The sequence below is a fragment of the Chionomys nivalis genome, chromosome 2 (assembly GCF_950005125.1).
Source record: "Chionomys nivalis chromosome 2, mChiNiv1.1, whole genome shotgun sequence".
Classification (NCBI taxonomy): domain Eukaryota; kingdom Metazoa; phylum Chordata; class Mammalia; order Rodentia; family Cricetidae; genus Chionomys; species Chionomys nivalis.
Genome location: NC_080087.1, coordinates 22,623,850 through 22,637,187, shown reverse-complemented (window position 1 = coordinate 22,637,187; position 13,338 = coordinate 22,623,850). Strand labels below are relative to the sequence as shown.

The 13,338-nt window shown below is 38.8% G+C and overlaps 1 protein-coding gene across 3 annotated transcripts in view; it reads left to right on the top strand.

Moving 5' to 3' along the window:
* Positions 1-13,338, top strand: part of Grm1 (glutamate metabotropic receptor 1) — a 389,047-nt gene that overhangs the window by 284,664 nt on the left and 91,045 nt on the right. For all 3 annotated transcript variants that reach the window (XM_057762221.1, XM_057762223.1, XM_057762224.1), the window contains one exon: positions 2,024-2,259. In XM_057762221.1, coding sequence (XP_057618204.1) covers positions 2,024-2,259 — 236 coding nt within the window. The remainder of the gene's footprint in view (positions 1-2,023; positions 2,260-13,338) is intronic.

The following is a 13,338-nucleotide window of genomic DNA, read 5'->3' as shown; positions in this document are numbered from 1 at the left end:
TGGAAGCCTCTCAACTTCTTGCCAGTTTTTATAACCTTAGGATATCTTTCTTCTTAGGTCTGGTAGCCATCCCTTTGAAGTGTATGCTGAATTTTGCTTCCTAGTGTCTGTGAGAAGTTATGAGGCCAATTTATATAAGTGACAATAAACAAGCCCAGATGTCCTAGTCACCCAGACCAACCTCTCCACGATGTCCTGTAGTATTTTTCCAATGTTTCTCCTGGCAGTTAAAAACCCACTTTCTTTCAGTTCAGTACCGCTGAGTTCAATGTTTTCCACATACCATAGTAACACTGACTAAAGCAAGCCTTTTGTTGTGTTCAGTTCTGGCTACCTTTCAGGTCACATGCACACTTCAATTTAATTGATCCTACATCACTCATGGGAGATGGGAGTGCTCCAGAAGGCAAGCACATTTTAAAACCCAACCCTCTAGATAAAATGCCAGTGGCATCCATTTAATAAGTAGGAGGATTCTTTTATATTTGGGAGTGAGATGGTTTTCCATAAATGCCGTTATTGTGGAATAGCACTGAGTAAGTACTCTGGCCACTTTTATGGGAGAGAAATGGGAAAAATATTCCAGGAGCAAACACTGATAAATTCATCTGTTATTTCATAACATACAACTCTTATAATGGTTTGAGTATAGTGTTGAAACCATATTTGTTGGGAGGACAGCAAGAAAGTCTTTGTACTCATAGATCTCCAGGGAGACTGGGAATGCTATGAACACAGAATTGTCTTTTTGATGGGAAAGATGTACCTGTTCTTCCATCTAGAAAGCTGGGAACTGGAGGTGATTAATAACCCCATTATCTGTTTTTCTGTTAGGCCAAGCTGTATTGAGCTCATATAACCACGGCTGGAAGAACCTAGTAATCTAAATGATCCTTACAGACAGGGGGTCCTGCAAGCTTCCACAACCAGAACCAGAGATACTTAGTAGTCTAAATGACCCTTACATTATCTGTAGAGCCAGAGGTTCTACCCCAAGCACCCACAATTCTGACCTGAGGTGGCTTATAGCCCAAATGACATCTATGCTATCTGTATGGCCAAGATGAGGCCAGACTCTTCTTTAGGTCCTTAAGCTAATACAGGTAGCCTTTCTCTAGACCCATCTTGTTAGAAGAGATGACATATTCCCTGAGTCAAGTTTCGATGTTAAGTACACTTCCTTGTACACCAGGGATTGTACTACAACTAGGACTCTGTTTTCCAAGTTGTACTATGTTTAAATTTGTTGGTAATAAACCACCTGGCACCAGGATCTCCAGTGTCTTGGTCCCAGTTGACGAAGGCTACATGAACCGAGTTTTCATTCTCTCCCCTTCACGGTTTATTTCACTGCCATGACCACCTGCAGGATCCCCACACGTTGAGTGTTTAGTATGAAGAATCTGAACACTTGGGCTTTATTGTCTCTGGTGTGGGCAATCATTACAAGGTTATTGTATTATTTAGCATTATGAGAACTAGACACGGGAACCTGATTGCATGGACTCAGTAAAACTCAGGGTAATTTCTGAAAATGTTTTATATCTGTTCCATGAGAGTGATTAACCAAACAGTCTGACTAGGAAAGGCTAGGTGAACTTTGGCTGTGGTCATCGACACTATCATCACTGTTGACATCATTTTCTGTGTGTGAAGACACAAGCAGGAGCTTTCATGTTCACAACTTTTTCCTGTCTAGCAAACGGGAACTCCTAAGGGGTAGTGACAGTGGTTTAAAATAGACTTTAACTTCGCTGGGCAGTGGTGGCACACACTTTTAATCTCAGCACTCAGGAGGCAGACGCAGGTGGATCTCTGAGTTCGAAGTCAGCCTGGCCTACAAGAACTAGTTCCAGGACAGGCTTCAAAGCTACAGAGAAACCCTGTTTCGGAAAAAAAGAAAGAAAAAGAAAAAAAATGTAGACTTTAACATGTATGACTTACTTTGCTTGTAGATACTTCTGAATTCATTTGTGAGACATTGTCTTCTTCTCTCCTTACCCTAATCCCTGAATTGTTTCAGTGATGGATGGGCAGACAGAGATGAAGTCATTGAAGGCTATGAGGTGGAAGCCAACGGAGGAATCACGATAAAGCTGCAGTCTCCAGAGGTCAGGTCATTTGATGACTACTTCCTGAAGCTGAGGCTAGATACCAACACAAGGAATCCTTGGTTTCCTGAGTTCTGGCAACACCGCTTCCAGTGTCGTCTACCTGGACACCTCCTGGAAAACCCCAACTTTAAAAAAATCTGCACAGGTAACTGTTGGCAAAGTAACAGCTCAGTGTGGGTCATCTTCTCTACTTCTATTACAGGTTCCAAATGTGAATAAACTGTATCAGGGCTGGAGTTCCAACAGGAGTGGGGAATGAGTTAGCTCATAAAATAGCTTAAATAAAGTAGACATATGTAGTCCCCCTCCCACCATGGATTTATGTTCTTGTATGTTAGGAAGACTAGTCTCTGGTGCAGCTATGACAAAAAGAGAAAATACAAATAGATGACCAGCAAACAGAGCAGTCAGACATCTAGTACTTGAACTAGAGGGATAGGTGTTTTGTACAGGTGATGGTTGCCACAGACACACATAAGCATTATTGGTTTAGCTCTTTTCTCTGTGACTGCTTTAATACACAGGTCAGGGGAGGAGAGGGTTAAATCATCTTAGGCCATACAATCAACATGATATTTGTGAATACAGGTGCCAAGGAAGTGCAATCTCACCTGTCTGCCAGAGGATGATTTCCAGCTGGACAATGGTTGCTGGTACATGGCTCGCTCAAAACAGTAGGAAGGGTAGCACGCCTTTCCAAGGTGTTTAGGAGCCTGGTGGACTTAACTTACACTTATAACACTGGAACTATTATTTTAATTATCGTTATTTAGTGGGGACATGGATACCTCTTGTCATTTTCCAGTAAGATCCATGATGCAAACGTAAATAAATTGTCTTTGGTCTATCATAATGCCATTCCAAGCCATTTGATCACACTAAGATAGTATAGCATGAAGATTTGCCCACAGTGATGGATTTGTTTCTATTAAAAGTCCCATTTTTTATTGCATGACAAAGATGTGGGTTTCCTGGATTTAGGTTAACAGATACTTAGATCATCCTAGAAATTTATTATTCATTTCATTTGCGTGTATAGACCCTGTGTATAGAAGCAATTGGAAAGAAAAGAGTATAATCTATAACTCCTGACCTTTAAACATGTATTCTCTTAGGACATATCAAAGTGAAACAGATAAATAAACCAAGACAATGAATTTTTGCAAGATAGGGTAAGAACAATGTTTGTTGTATAGAATATTCTATTTTCAATAATACTTAGATTTTCTGTAAGAAAAGCTTATCATGTCAATACATGTAAATAGAGTATGATATGTCGAGCTTGGTGTTATTTAACAGAGTTCTGTGGGAGAATTGCATGGTATAGATCTGTTTCACATCTAGGTTTTTTGGACATCTGCAATATGGCTAACAGGGAGATTAAGAAATAAAGATTGTCTATTTAAACAAAAAAGAAAGGCTTTCACTTCAACATAGTAAGATTACATATAAAGAAGTTATCATGCAAGAATTACAGTTACAATATTTATATCTATTTATCTTTTATCATAACTAAGGAAAACTATCTGTTTTGTGTTAATTTCATTGGTTAAATAAAGAGACTGTCTTGGCCCTTATAGGACAGAAAATTAGGTAGGTGGAGTAGACAGACAGAATGCTGGGAGAAAGAAGCCGAGTCAGTCAGTCGCCATGATTCTCCCATTCCAGACAGACGCAGGTTAAGATCTTTCCTGGTAAGCCAGCTCGTGGTGCTACACAGAATATTAGAAATGGGTTAGATCAAAATGTAAGAGCTAGCCAATAAGAGGCTAGAGTTAATGGGCCAAGCAGTGTTTAAAAGAAAAAAAAAAAAGAAATACAGATTGTCTGCAAGGCAGGAGGAAGGGGTGGGTAGGTATTACACAGCAAACCTTTTTGTCATGTACACATTTTGACTTTTCCTCTCTCTGAAATAGACTCATAGAGGGTAAGAATTCCAAAAGTCCAATCAGTCTTCTCAATCCCTCTCCTTATTTACAAAACCAAGATGTTTAGAATGAGCAGTGGCAGGATTTCTTTATTTTTCTGTAATAACCAGAAACAATGAAATTGGAGTTGTGCCTCTTCATCACCTAGCACAATGCCTTGACCGTTTTCCTTGGCTTTTAATGCAATGTTACTTTTCATTGTTCTGTTTTCTATAAAACACTTTCTTACTTAAACTGTAATATCCACAAAGACAGGTCTTGCATCTCTGAATGCTTAGATAATTCTTCTTAAATAAATAATCATTTGACTTGCATTTTCTTATAGTACAGAAATGTTTTTCTTGAGAACTATTATTTTTATATGAAATACATTTCTTTCATGCAATGAATATTTAATAAGCACCTACTACTATTTCAAAGGGCTATAACTCAATTTAAGAAAATAAGCTGAAAAGAAGAGAAGGAAGAGGAACAAAAGTATAGAAGGAAGAGGAGAAAAGCAGCAGCAACAGGGGTTGGGGCATGCTCATTGCTACCTGGTCGTAAGAGCCATGGAGAGGATAAGAACCAATGGAATTGAAGGATTGCAATTTAAAAAGAATGAGTGGAGAAAACCTTGCTGGGAAGGTAACTACAGACATAAGGCGTTGAGTGCCAGCATCCTAACCTTAGCAGGAACTTCCCTGGAAGAGGGGAGAACACACAAACGCTGGCCTGGTAGAAGGACAATGAGGTCAGTGCTGCTGGAGTCAGTGAGTGGACAAGCAGGGAGGAAAGGTGGACGGACATGCCTAATGAAGGCCCCCGAGAGTGCAGCTGAGGGTAGGGGCACTGGGCTATGACAACTGTGGAAACATGGAGAGTGAAATTCACTTCTGAGTTGATCCTGAGTGAGATCCTGAATGGGCTAAAGGGACTGGCTCACAGATTGTCAAGCATGACTCTGCTTTGAGGAGGTAGAAGTCACTGACCAAGACCTGCAAAGCTGACCGAAAGCCGGCAGCTTGGGATCATACAATAAAAATAAATTGATTTGTAGCTGGCCTCTTCAATCAGGAAATTAATTCAACAGTCACCCAAAACACTAACTTGTGAATACTTTAAAATAACCAGGAAGATAATCAGATTTGCATTTATGGAGTCTGTAAACTAGAACACACTGTAGAAAAGGGCTGGTCAATAGAGCTTTCTGCAGTAATAGAAATCTGACTTTCTGCTGTCCACTAGTTACACATGGCTACCGACACATAACTGTGGCTTGTTAGATTGAGAAGCCAAAAATGTGTTTTGTCTTTAGCTAATTTAAGTTGAAACACAGTTAAGACACATGTAACAGCTACATTTGACAGTGCTGATTAACAGTGTCAATGTGGAACCTATCATGATGACCCAGGCCTCTAGTTCCAACATTCAAATAGTTGAGGCAGGAGGATTGAGAGTTGAGGGCATCCTAGGTGAGACCTTGTTCTAAAAATATGACAGATCACCACGCGGGTTGGAGCACACTTTTAATTCAAGCCCTTGGGAGGCATAGGCAGGTGAATCTCTGTGAGATCAAAGCCAACCTGGTCTACAAAGTGAATTCCAGGATAGCCAGAAAAACTCTGTCTAGAAAAACAAACAAACAACAACAACAAAATAAAACCCAACAAATAGAGGTTAGACAGTTCACTCAGTAGCTAAGACATTTCCTCTGCAGTCATGAAAACCAGAGTTCAGATCCTAGCACCCAAGAGACAAAATATTCATAATCTCAACTCTGAGTGTTGGAGGTGAGATCATTGAAGTTTTCTAGCTTCCAGCTTAACTAAAAGCAAGCCCCGGGTTCAAGACCCTGCCTGGGTAGAAATAGGTAGAAAATTATGGAAGATGACAACTGGCAAAACTCTTTTAGCCTCCACACAAATGAACAAAAAGAGCAGGTGAGGACACCAGCACATGCATGTGCACACACACACACACACACAAATAAATATAAAACTAAGTGTTATGGTGCTTGGTCAGTAATTAAGAGGGCATATTGCTCTTGTAAAGGGCCCACTTGTATCTGCAGCTCATGCATGAGCATGTATATGCACACACATACGCACAGACACACACACACAATTTTAAAACAACATAATTGAATCTTAAATAAATTAATTTTTGCAACAGGACAAATTATCAATAATAACAAAAATATTAATAGGAAATAGGCAGCTGGTGAATATTGTTCAAATTGCATGAAACTATTGTCAGCGCTTGATCTCTATGTGAAAATAACATGAAAAATTACAGTGTCTAGACACAACACAAGGTTGGAGAATTTTATGATCCCAGCTAAGCTTTGATACATATTTCCGCAAAGCAGCAGATCCCACAGGTCGCACGCAGCACTGCACAGTTAACACTTGACTGTCAATGGGTCCCATCTTCAGCATCACCTCTGTGCACACTGGAATTCCTAAGTTGTGTAGCTTCACTGCTTTAGGTAAAATCCTCTTTATCTCAGGAACTACACAAATATTTGCTTTTGTTCTGTGAGACCCGGATGTAATGCTGTATCATTCCTCTGAAGAGAAAAGAAATACACTGAACTTTCCCTAGGCTGGGAGCTCTGTTCCATAATTGAATTAAACTATTGCTCTGTCAGGGCTGTAGACTTCAAGATTATAGAGAATATTCATCAGTTATCTACTGTTACAATACACCTTCAAAACAAGCCACCATTAAGGGTTGGTGGCTTAAATAACAATGATTTGTTCAGTTCGTAAATTTAGGTCAGCTGGGAGATTTTGCTGCTCTTGGCTGCTCATAGCTCATCTCCCAAGGCTGGAGACTGGCTAATCTCAGAGATCTTCCACTGAGGACTTGCCTCCTTATGATTTATACTATGTCTTTTCTGGAAGTGAGCTCAGATGGTTTCAAATCACAGAAACTGGATTCTAAGAAACAGAATGGGGGTAGGTTAAGGCTCTGAAGGCTTGGACTTAAGACTAATAAATTGAAGGTTAACTGAGGTTCAAGTAGTATAGAAAAATTGCGCATGGTGGGCCCCTCCTAAAATTCTTATCTGAGTTCTAAGCCAGACTGTTTCAAAGAACAGATGCAGAGGAGGGTGCAAAGATATAACATTTTCCTCAACTCTGATTGACAGTCAGTTTCTTGGTTGATTTTCAGGATGGAGAATTTCCACTGGGACCAAACTTCCAAAGGGAAAAAGAGAAGTTACACCCTAGAATACAATGAAGGAAAACAAATTAGGACCTATCTCAGCTTATATGTGGTAGGAACTGAATTGGGCTAGTCTTCTCTGATCTCACTTGCATGATAAGTAAATTCAAGGACAAAGTCTCCATAACTGGAAAAATAATGATAAAGCAAACTTACCATAAAAAGTACAGTCTAAACTCTAATGGCAGTCTCCAAGGTATTGTGGTACAACTCTGTTTGCCAGAAGTCTTGGAATTCTATCTTACTAGATGCCCTACAGAGAATGGGGACAAGTTTATAGCCTTTTATTAACCCCCATTTGAAATATAGCCATTAACTCCCTTCATGTTGTCTCTCCAAGATCCAGTTTCTAAAGGTTCAGTTCCAACTAAATACCAATGTGTATTTTGAGGACACATCTACACTGGAGCATAGGACTAGTCATCAATACCCTACAAGTCATGAACCAATGAGTATTACCACCAGATAGTTTTATTATACCGTGGACAACAGACAATACAGTACAGTAAATTATAAGGCATTAAAACCAAAGTTGTGACTATAAATGGAGTAGATTTGAAAAGAGGCTGAGGACATAGTGAGCTCAGTAAACTTATGCATTTAATTAATGCACTGCTTTGCCACAAAAATATATACGTGTTTCTAGGAGAGCCCAAGCTACCATGCTTTTAAGCTAGTAATTACATGTTTAGGGATCTTTTATAAGGGAACAATCTAAAAATAGTAACTGCAACAGCCAAGAAAAACCCTCTGCCTCATATTCATTGTTTTTTAATAAGGAAAATTGGAAGCATCCTAAATGTCCAACAATAAGATAAGAATGGCTAAGTAATTATGGTGCTTTTATGGAAAGAATATTGCAGAGCTATTAAATGGGGACTGTAAAGACAAGCTGCAATATCAAAAGCATAGGAGGTGTAATCCTCCTGAATGTGAGATACTGCATCTCATACATGCTGTGATTATCACAAGGCAATAAAAATGGAAAACACTGAGGGTCTCATGCAGGGCTGGTAGGAGTTGACTTTTGGAACATTTTATTTTCAAAACGCCTGTGAACTACTCATATCTTCAGAGTGAACTTCTGGAAAAATTAATTCCACTTCTGGAAACAAAACTCAAGAAAATTTTTGAAAATGGAAAAGAGTGAGTTAGAAAGATTTTATTGTTACTTCACTAAAGCACTTTGGTTAATATGTTGATGGTCTAGAACCTCAATGTATAGGAAGGATGTGGAATGGCTAAACTATATTATCTATATACAAATGTTACATAGCCATTGAAATTTCAATGGCAAAAAGAAATCCATAAATTAAAGATAAAAAGCAATATTCATGTTTTAAAGGCCATATGTAATATATCAAGTATGACTTAAACTTCTATGAAAAATAAAAATATTCCATAGCCTTACTGTATAGTTCCTACTGCCCTGAGATTCACTATGTAGTTATGTAGAACAGATTGGCCTCAAACTCACAGAGATCCACCTGCCTCTACTTTCTGAATGAGGAGATTAATGGTATGTGCTTCCACACCTGTCATTGCATTGTTTTTAAAATCATAAAAAATATGAGAGCTTGTAGTAGTATATTATTTGTATTTTGATAAATAAATCTTGCCTGAACCAGAGGTAAAGCTAAAGCCACTAGAGGTCAGGCAATGGTGACACACACCTCAATCCCAGGATTTGGGAGACAGAGTCAGATGGATCTCTGTGAGTTCAAGGACACCCTGGGCTACACAAGATCAATGTAGAAACAAATCCAAGTGGTGGTGGCTCACACCTTTAATCCCAGTCCTAAGGAGTCATAGGCCTTTAATCCCAGCACTAGAGGGAATATAAAATAGGAGGAGAGAGAGGTTTAGTCAGCTTAGTTTGTGGTAGGTCACCAGCCCTGTTAGAAGTAAGACTTCTATAGTGACTTGGCAGCTTTGCTTTCTTGTTTTCGAGTTGAACCCCAATTTCTGTCTCTAGGTTTTTATTATTTGTGCTACAAGAGCATCTAGAGTAATGAAAAGTAAATGTCTTTCAACAGGTGATTAAGGACTGATAATATGTTTCCTCTAATTTCACATTTTTGGATGTAGTAATGTTAAACTTACAACTTCAAGAACTGTATTTTTGTGAGATGACCAAAATCACTCTTTCTCTGCTCAGACATGACACCGGTACTAGAAGTAAGTACAGTCAACTCCTCATACCCGTGGCTTCCACACTTGCACACTCAATCAAATGTGGAGAGAAACTACTTGAGGAATGTTGCATCAATACTATGAACAGGCTTCCTTCTTGCCATAATCTTAACCTTGCAACTCTGTCATGGAATGTACACTGTCTGCAACGTTAGAACTAGTCTGGAGATTTGACATTAATATGCAAGAGGATAGGCTGATTTTCTATTCCAGCTTTACTCCAGCTTCTGCAAAAGACCTGATTATTCTTTAGGTTTTGGTGTCTGTAAAAGAGGATTTTCCTAAAACCAATCCCTTGTGATGAGCAAGAGACAACAGTAATTTCAAGTTATATTATTTCCTTGCAAAAAAAAAAAAAACCCTCAAATTATTTCATTAAACTTGCTAAGCATCTGTGTGAGGTAGGTACTATTATCATGTTGCAGTTGTTGAACCCGAGACTCAGAGCTCAGAGGTTAAGGTAGGGCATCCATCAGCTAACAGAAATGCAAATGAGTTAGTGAGGTATCTACAGGTACTTTCTAACCCAGATCCCCATGAGCAGGCATCCCAGGGACCTGTCCAGTGATTCTTGTTAGGAAAGATAAAGTGCTATTCCAATGCAAACATGATACAAATCCCTTCAGTAGTTAAGTCGCTTGCTACAAGAGAAAGATTGATTTGTATAATGCCACTCTTTCCACTGTCCTCCCAATGATTAAAATTTTAGGAGTTAGGCTATGTCAGTTTGTGCTTTTCCAACACATCTCCAAATCCCTTGATGTAGTCAGCTAATTAAACAGCGATGTGGACTTTGCATAAAGCACTTTTTAATTAGTCTCAGTGATTTCCAAATCACTCAGCCTTGGCTCAGTACCCTCAGTCTTCAAATCAGCAATCTAATGCATGTAAACTCTATTTACATAGCAAAATCTGAAATAAAGCTTAATAAATGTTTCTATGGAAACTAACAGCAATATCACACACAAAAATAAAATCCAGAAGTATAAAATGAATGACAGAAATGTAGCTATCAACAATATGGAAAGGTTAATAGGTTAATTTCTCTTCTTCATGCTAATGATAATTTTCATAAGTATGCCTGCATCTTTATCACAGGACTATGGAGCTCATTTGGTATGCATGACTTTCAAAATGCATAAGAACAATATAGAAAGTGAAAGTTTATATGGTTTGTTAATAATATTATTTTATAGACACATGGAGATTAAATCTGAAATGTAATTTAAATTTACATGAAAGAGTCGTGGAGATACTACATACAGAACTGCCAATGGTAAATTTCTAGGGTTTTTGGAGCAGAAAAGATCAATACATTTTGTGAGTTCATTCCAAATGAAAAGTTAGAGCCTTTTGCCATCCTTTGAACTCAGTGCATAGGGAAATATTTTCTGAATTTTACTCAGAATGAAGTGTGTAGTTGGCAACTACTCTTTAGTTTCCTGGCTGCCCTGACCCAAATAATCACACAGAAACTACATTAATTACAACACTGTTTGACCTATTAGCTCAGACTTCTTGATAACTAACTTTTATATCTTGATTTAACCCATTTTTATTCATCTATGTATCACTACGAGGCTGTCTCCTTTGACAGCTACATGACCTCTCCTTGACTCCGACTACTATGTATCTCTGTTTGGATTTCCCGTCTGACTTTATTTTGGTAAGCCATTGGTCAAAACAGATTCATTCATTAACCAATAGAAGCGACACATATAAAAAAGAACATCCCACATTATCTTCCCTTTTCTGTCTAAATAAAAAGGAAGGTTTTTAGTTTAACATAGTAAAATTACATATAACAACACAGGCATCAAGTAAAAATTACAGTTACAATATTTCTTTATGAGTCTAAAGTTTTATATCTAATTTATCTTTTATCATAACTAAAAAAATCATTAACTAATGCTATCTGTCTTTAACTCCAGCAAAAAACCCAGAAGGATATATTATTACCTAAGTTAACAGTGCGTTGTAAGCAACTTCCAAAACTCTAGAATTGACAAAGACATCTTGCTGTGTGGACAGTTACCTAAAGTTCTTCTGTAATGTTGGGGCATCCGTCTTCTGCCTACAGGACCAAAGTATCCAGCAAACTTTTCAGTGAATCAAGAAATCTGAAAATCTGCTCTGTTTTGTACTAGCAAAGTTTATCAGTTGCTTTCTTCTGTGTCCTGCAGAATGTCTTGCAGTTTTTTTTGTTTGTTTGTTTGTTTTGTGAAGCAAGAACCCTGAAGGACCATTTCATCTTTTGTGAAGTTTAGTAGTCACTTTTCCGTGGGTCCTGCATGTTCAGTTCATACAGCATATCATCAAGTAGTCCAGGCAAGAGCAGTTTCGTGCCCAAATGGCTAGCAAACTCTATAAGGAGTCTCTTCAATGTCCATCATCCTCTTGAAGTAGACTGGTGATCTCAGAAGTAGACTGTTGAGAAAAGTATAAGTTCTTAAAACACTTTAAATGCCATATTCTATAGGTCTTAGAAGTGTTGAAGAGTATCTATCTATATATCTAAAAAACCTTACTAACATGACCCATCAGCTCAGGCTCTCCACATATGCACTATGGCATGCTTGCATATGTACATAGACAGAATAATAACAGGTAAAAAGGATTTAAAATATTAACAATAACTGGAATGGTTGGTTTGAATGGTGGGTATGTGTTTTATTTCTTTTTGCTCTCCTTGGGCCTCCCCTTCATGATGGGGATAGATGATTGAGCAGAGAAAACCTTAAAGGATTTTAAGTGTGATGATGGGTGGCTGCAAGTACTCAAGAGCCAGTGACACTTCTGAATTGCACTTTGCATATACCATTCCTCCATTAGTTTTGCTACATGGAGCTTGCCATTAAGAGTGAGGGGACTGAGAGAACACGAGCAAGGAACTCAGGACCGTGAGGGGTGCACCCACATACTGAGACAGTGGGAATGATCTATCGGGAACTCACCAAGGCCAGCTGGACTGGGTCTGAAAAAGCATGGGATAAAACCGAACTCACTGAACATAGCGGACAATGAGGACTGCTGAGAAGTCAAGAACAATGGCACTGGGTTTTGATCCTACTGCACGTACTGGCTTTGTGGGAGCCTAGGCAGTTTGGATGCTCACCTTACTAGACCTGGAAGGAGGTGGGTGGTCCTTGGACTTCCCACAGGTCAGGGAACCCTGACTGCTCATCGAGCTGATGAGGGAGGGGGACCTGATTGGGGGAGGGGGGGGGAAATGGGAGGCGGTGGTGGGGAGGAGGCAGAAATCGTTAATAAATAAATAAAAAAGAGTAAGGGGACTATTTCATGTCCTCATTATAAGCAAACTCTTTAATCCTGAGAGCAATTTAACATGATACTTTTTGGACTACTGTGAAATCAAGATTTATCCTAAATAGGTTCCATAGGAATAGATTCTCCAGTAGTTGCTTTTTGAAAGCAGATCTGATACCACAGGTTATTTTTCTGCACTGAGCATTGGGATGTGACCATGAGTAATCAGCTTTCCAGTAAGGCTTATGTTGTAGCCTATCTCTCTATATCACAGTATTAGAGCATCATTCTATACATTCATAAACTGGTCTTCAAACTCAGTCCACTACCGTTTGAGTATGAAATGTCCCCCACAGACTCATGAGTTTGAAATACATGTCAGCAGATGGTCTGATTTTGGATGCCATGGAACCTTTTGGAGATGGAGTCTGGGTGGAAGACTGAGTCATGGGAGCAGAAATTAGGTGTCATAACCTCATCCCAGTTCTTTAGTTTCATCTCTGCTAAAGCGGTTTAATACTTTTAAAATAACTCAAAATCCCTTCTAGCACTATCCAAGTTGAATGCTTTGTTGTTTTGCTTCTGGATGCAGCCTCCAAGTTAGTTCATAAGAGCTTCACCAT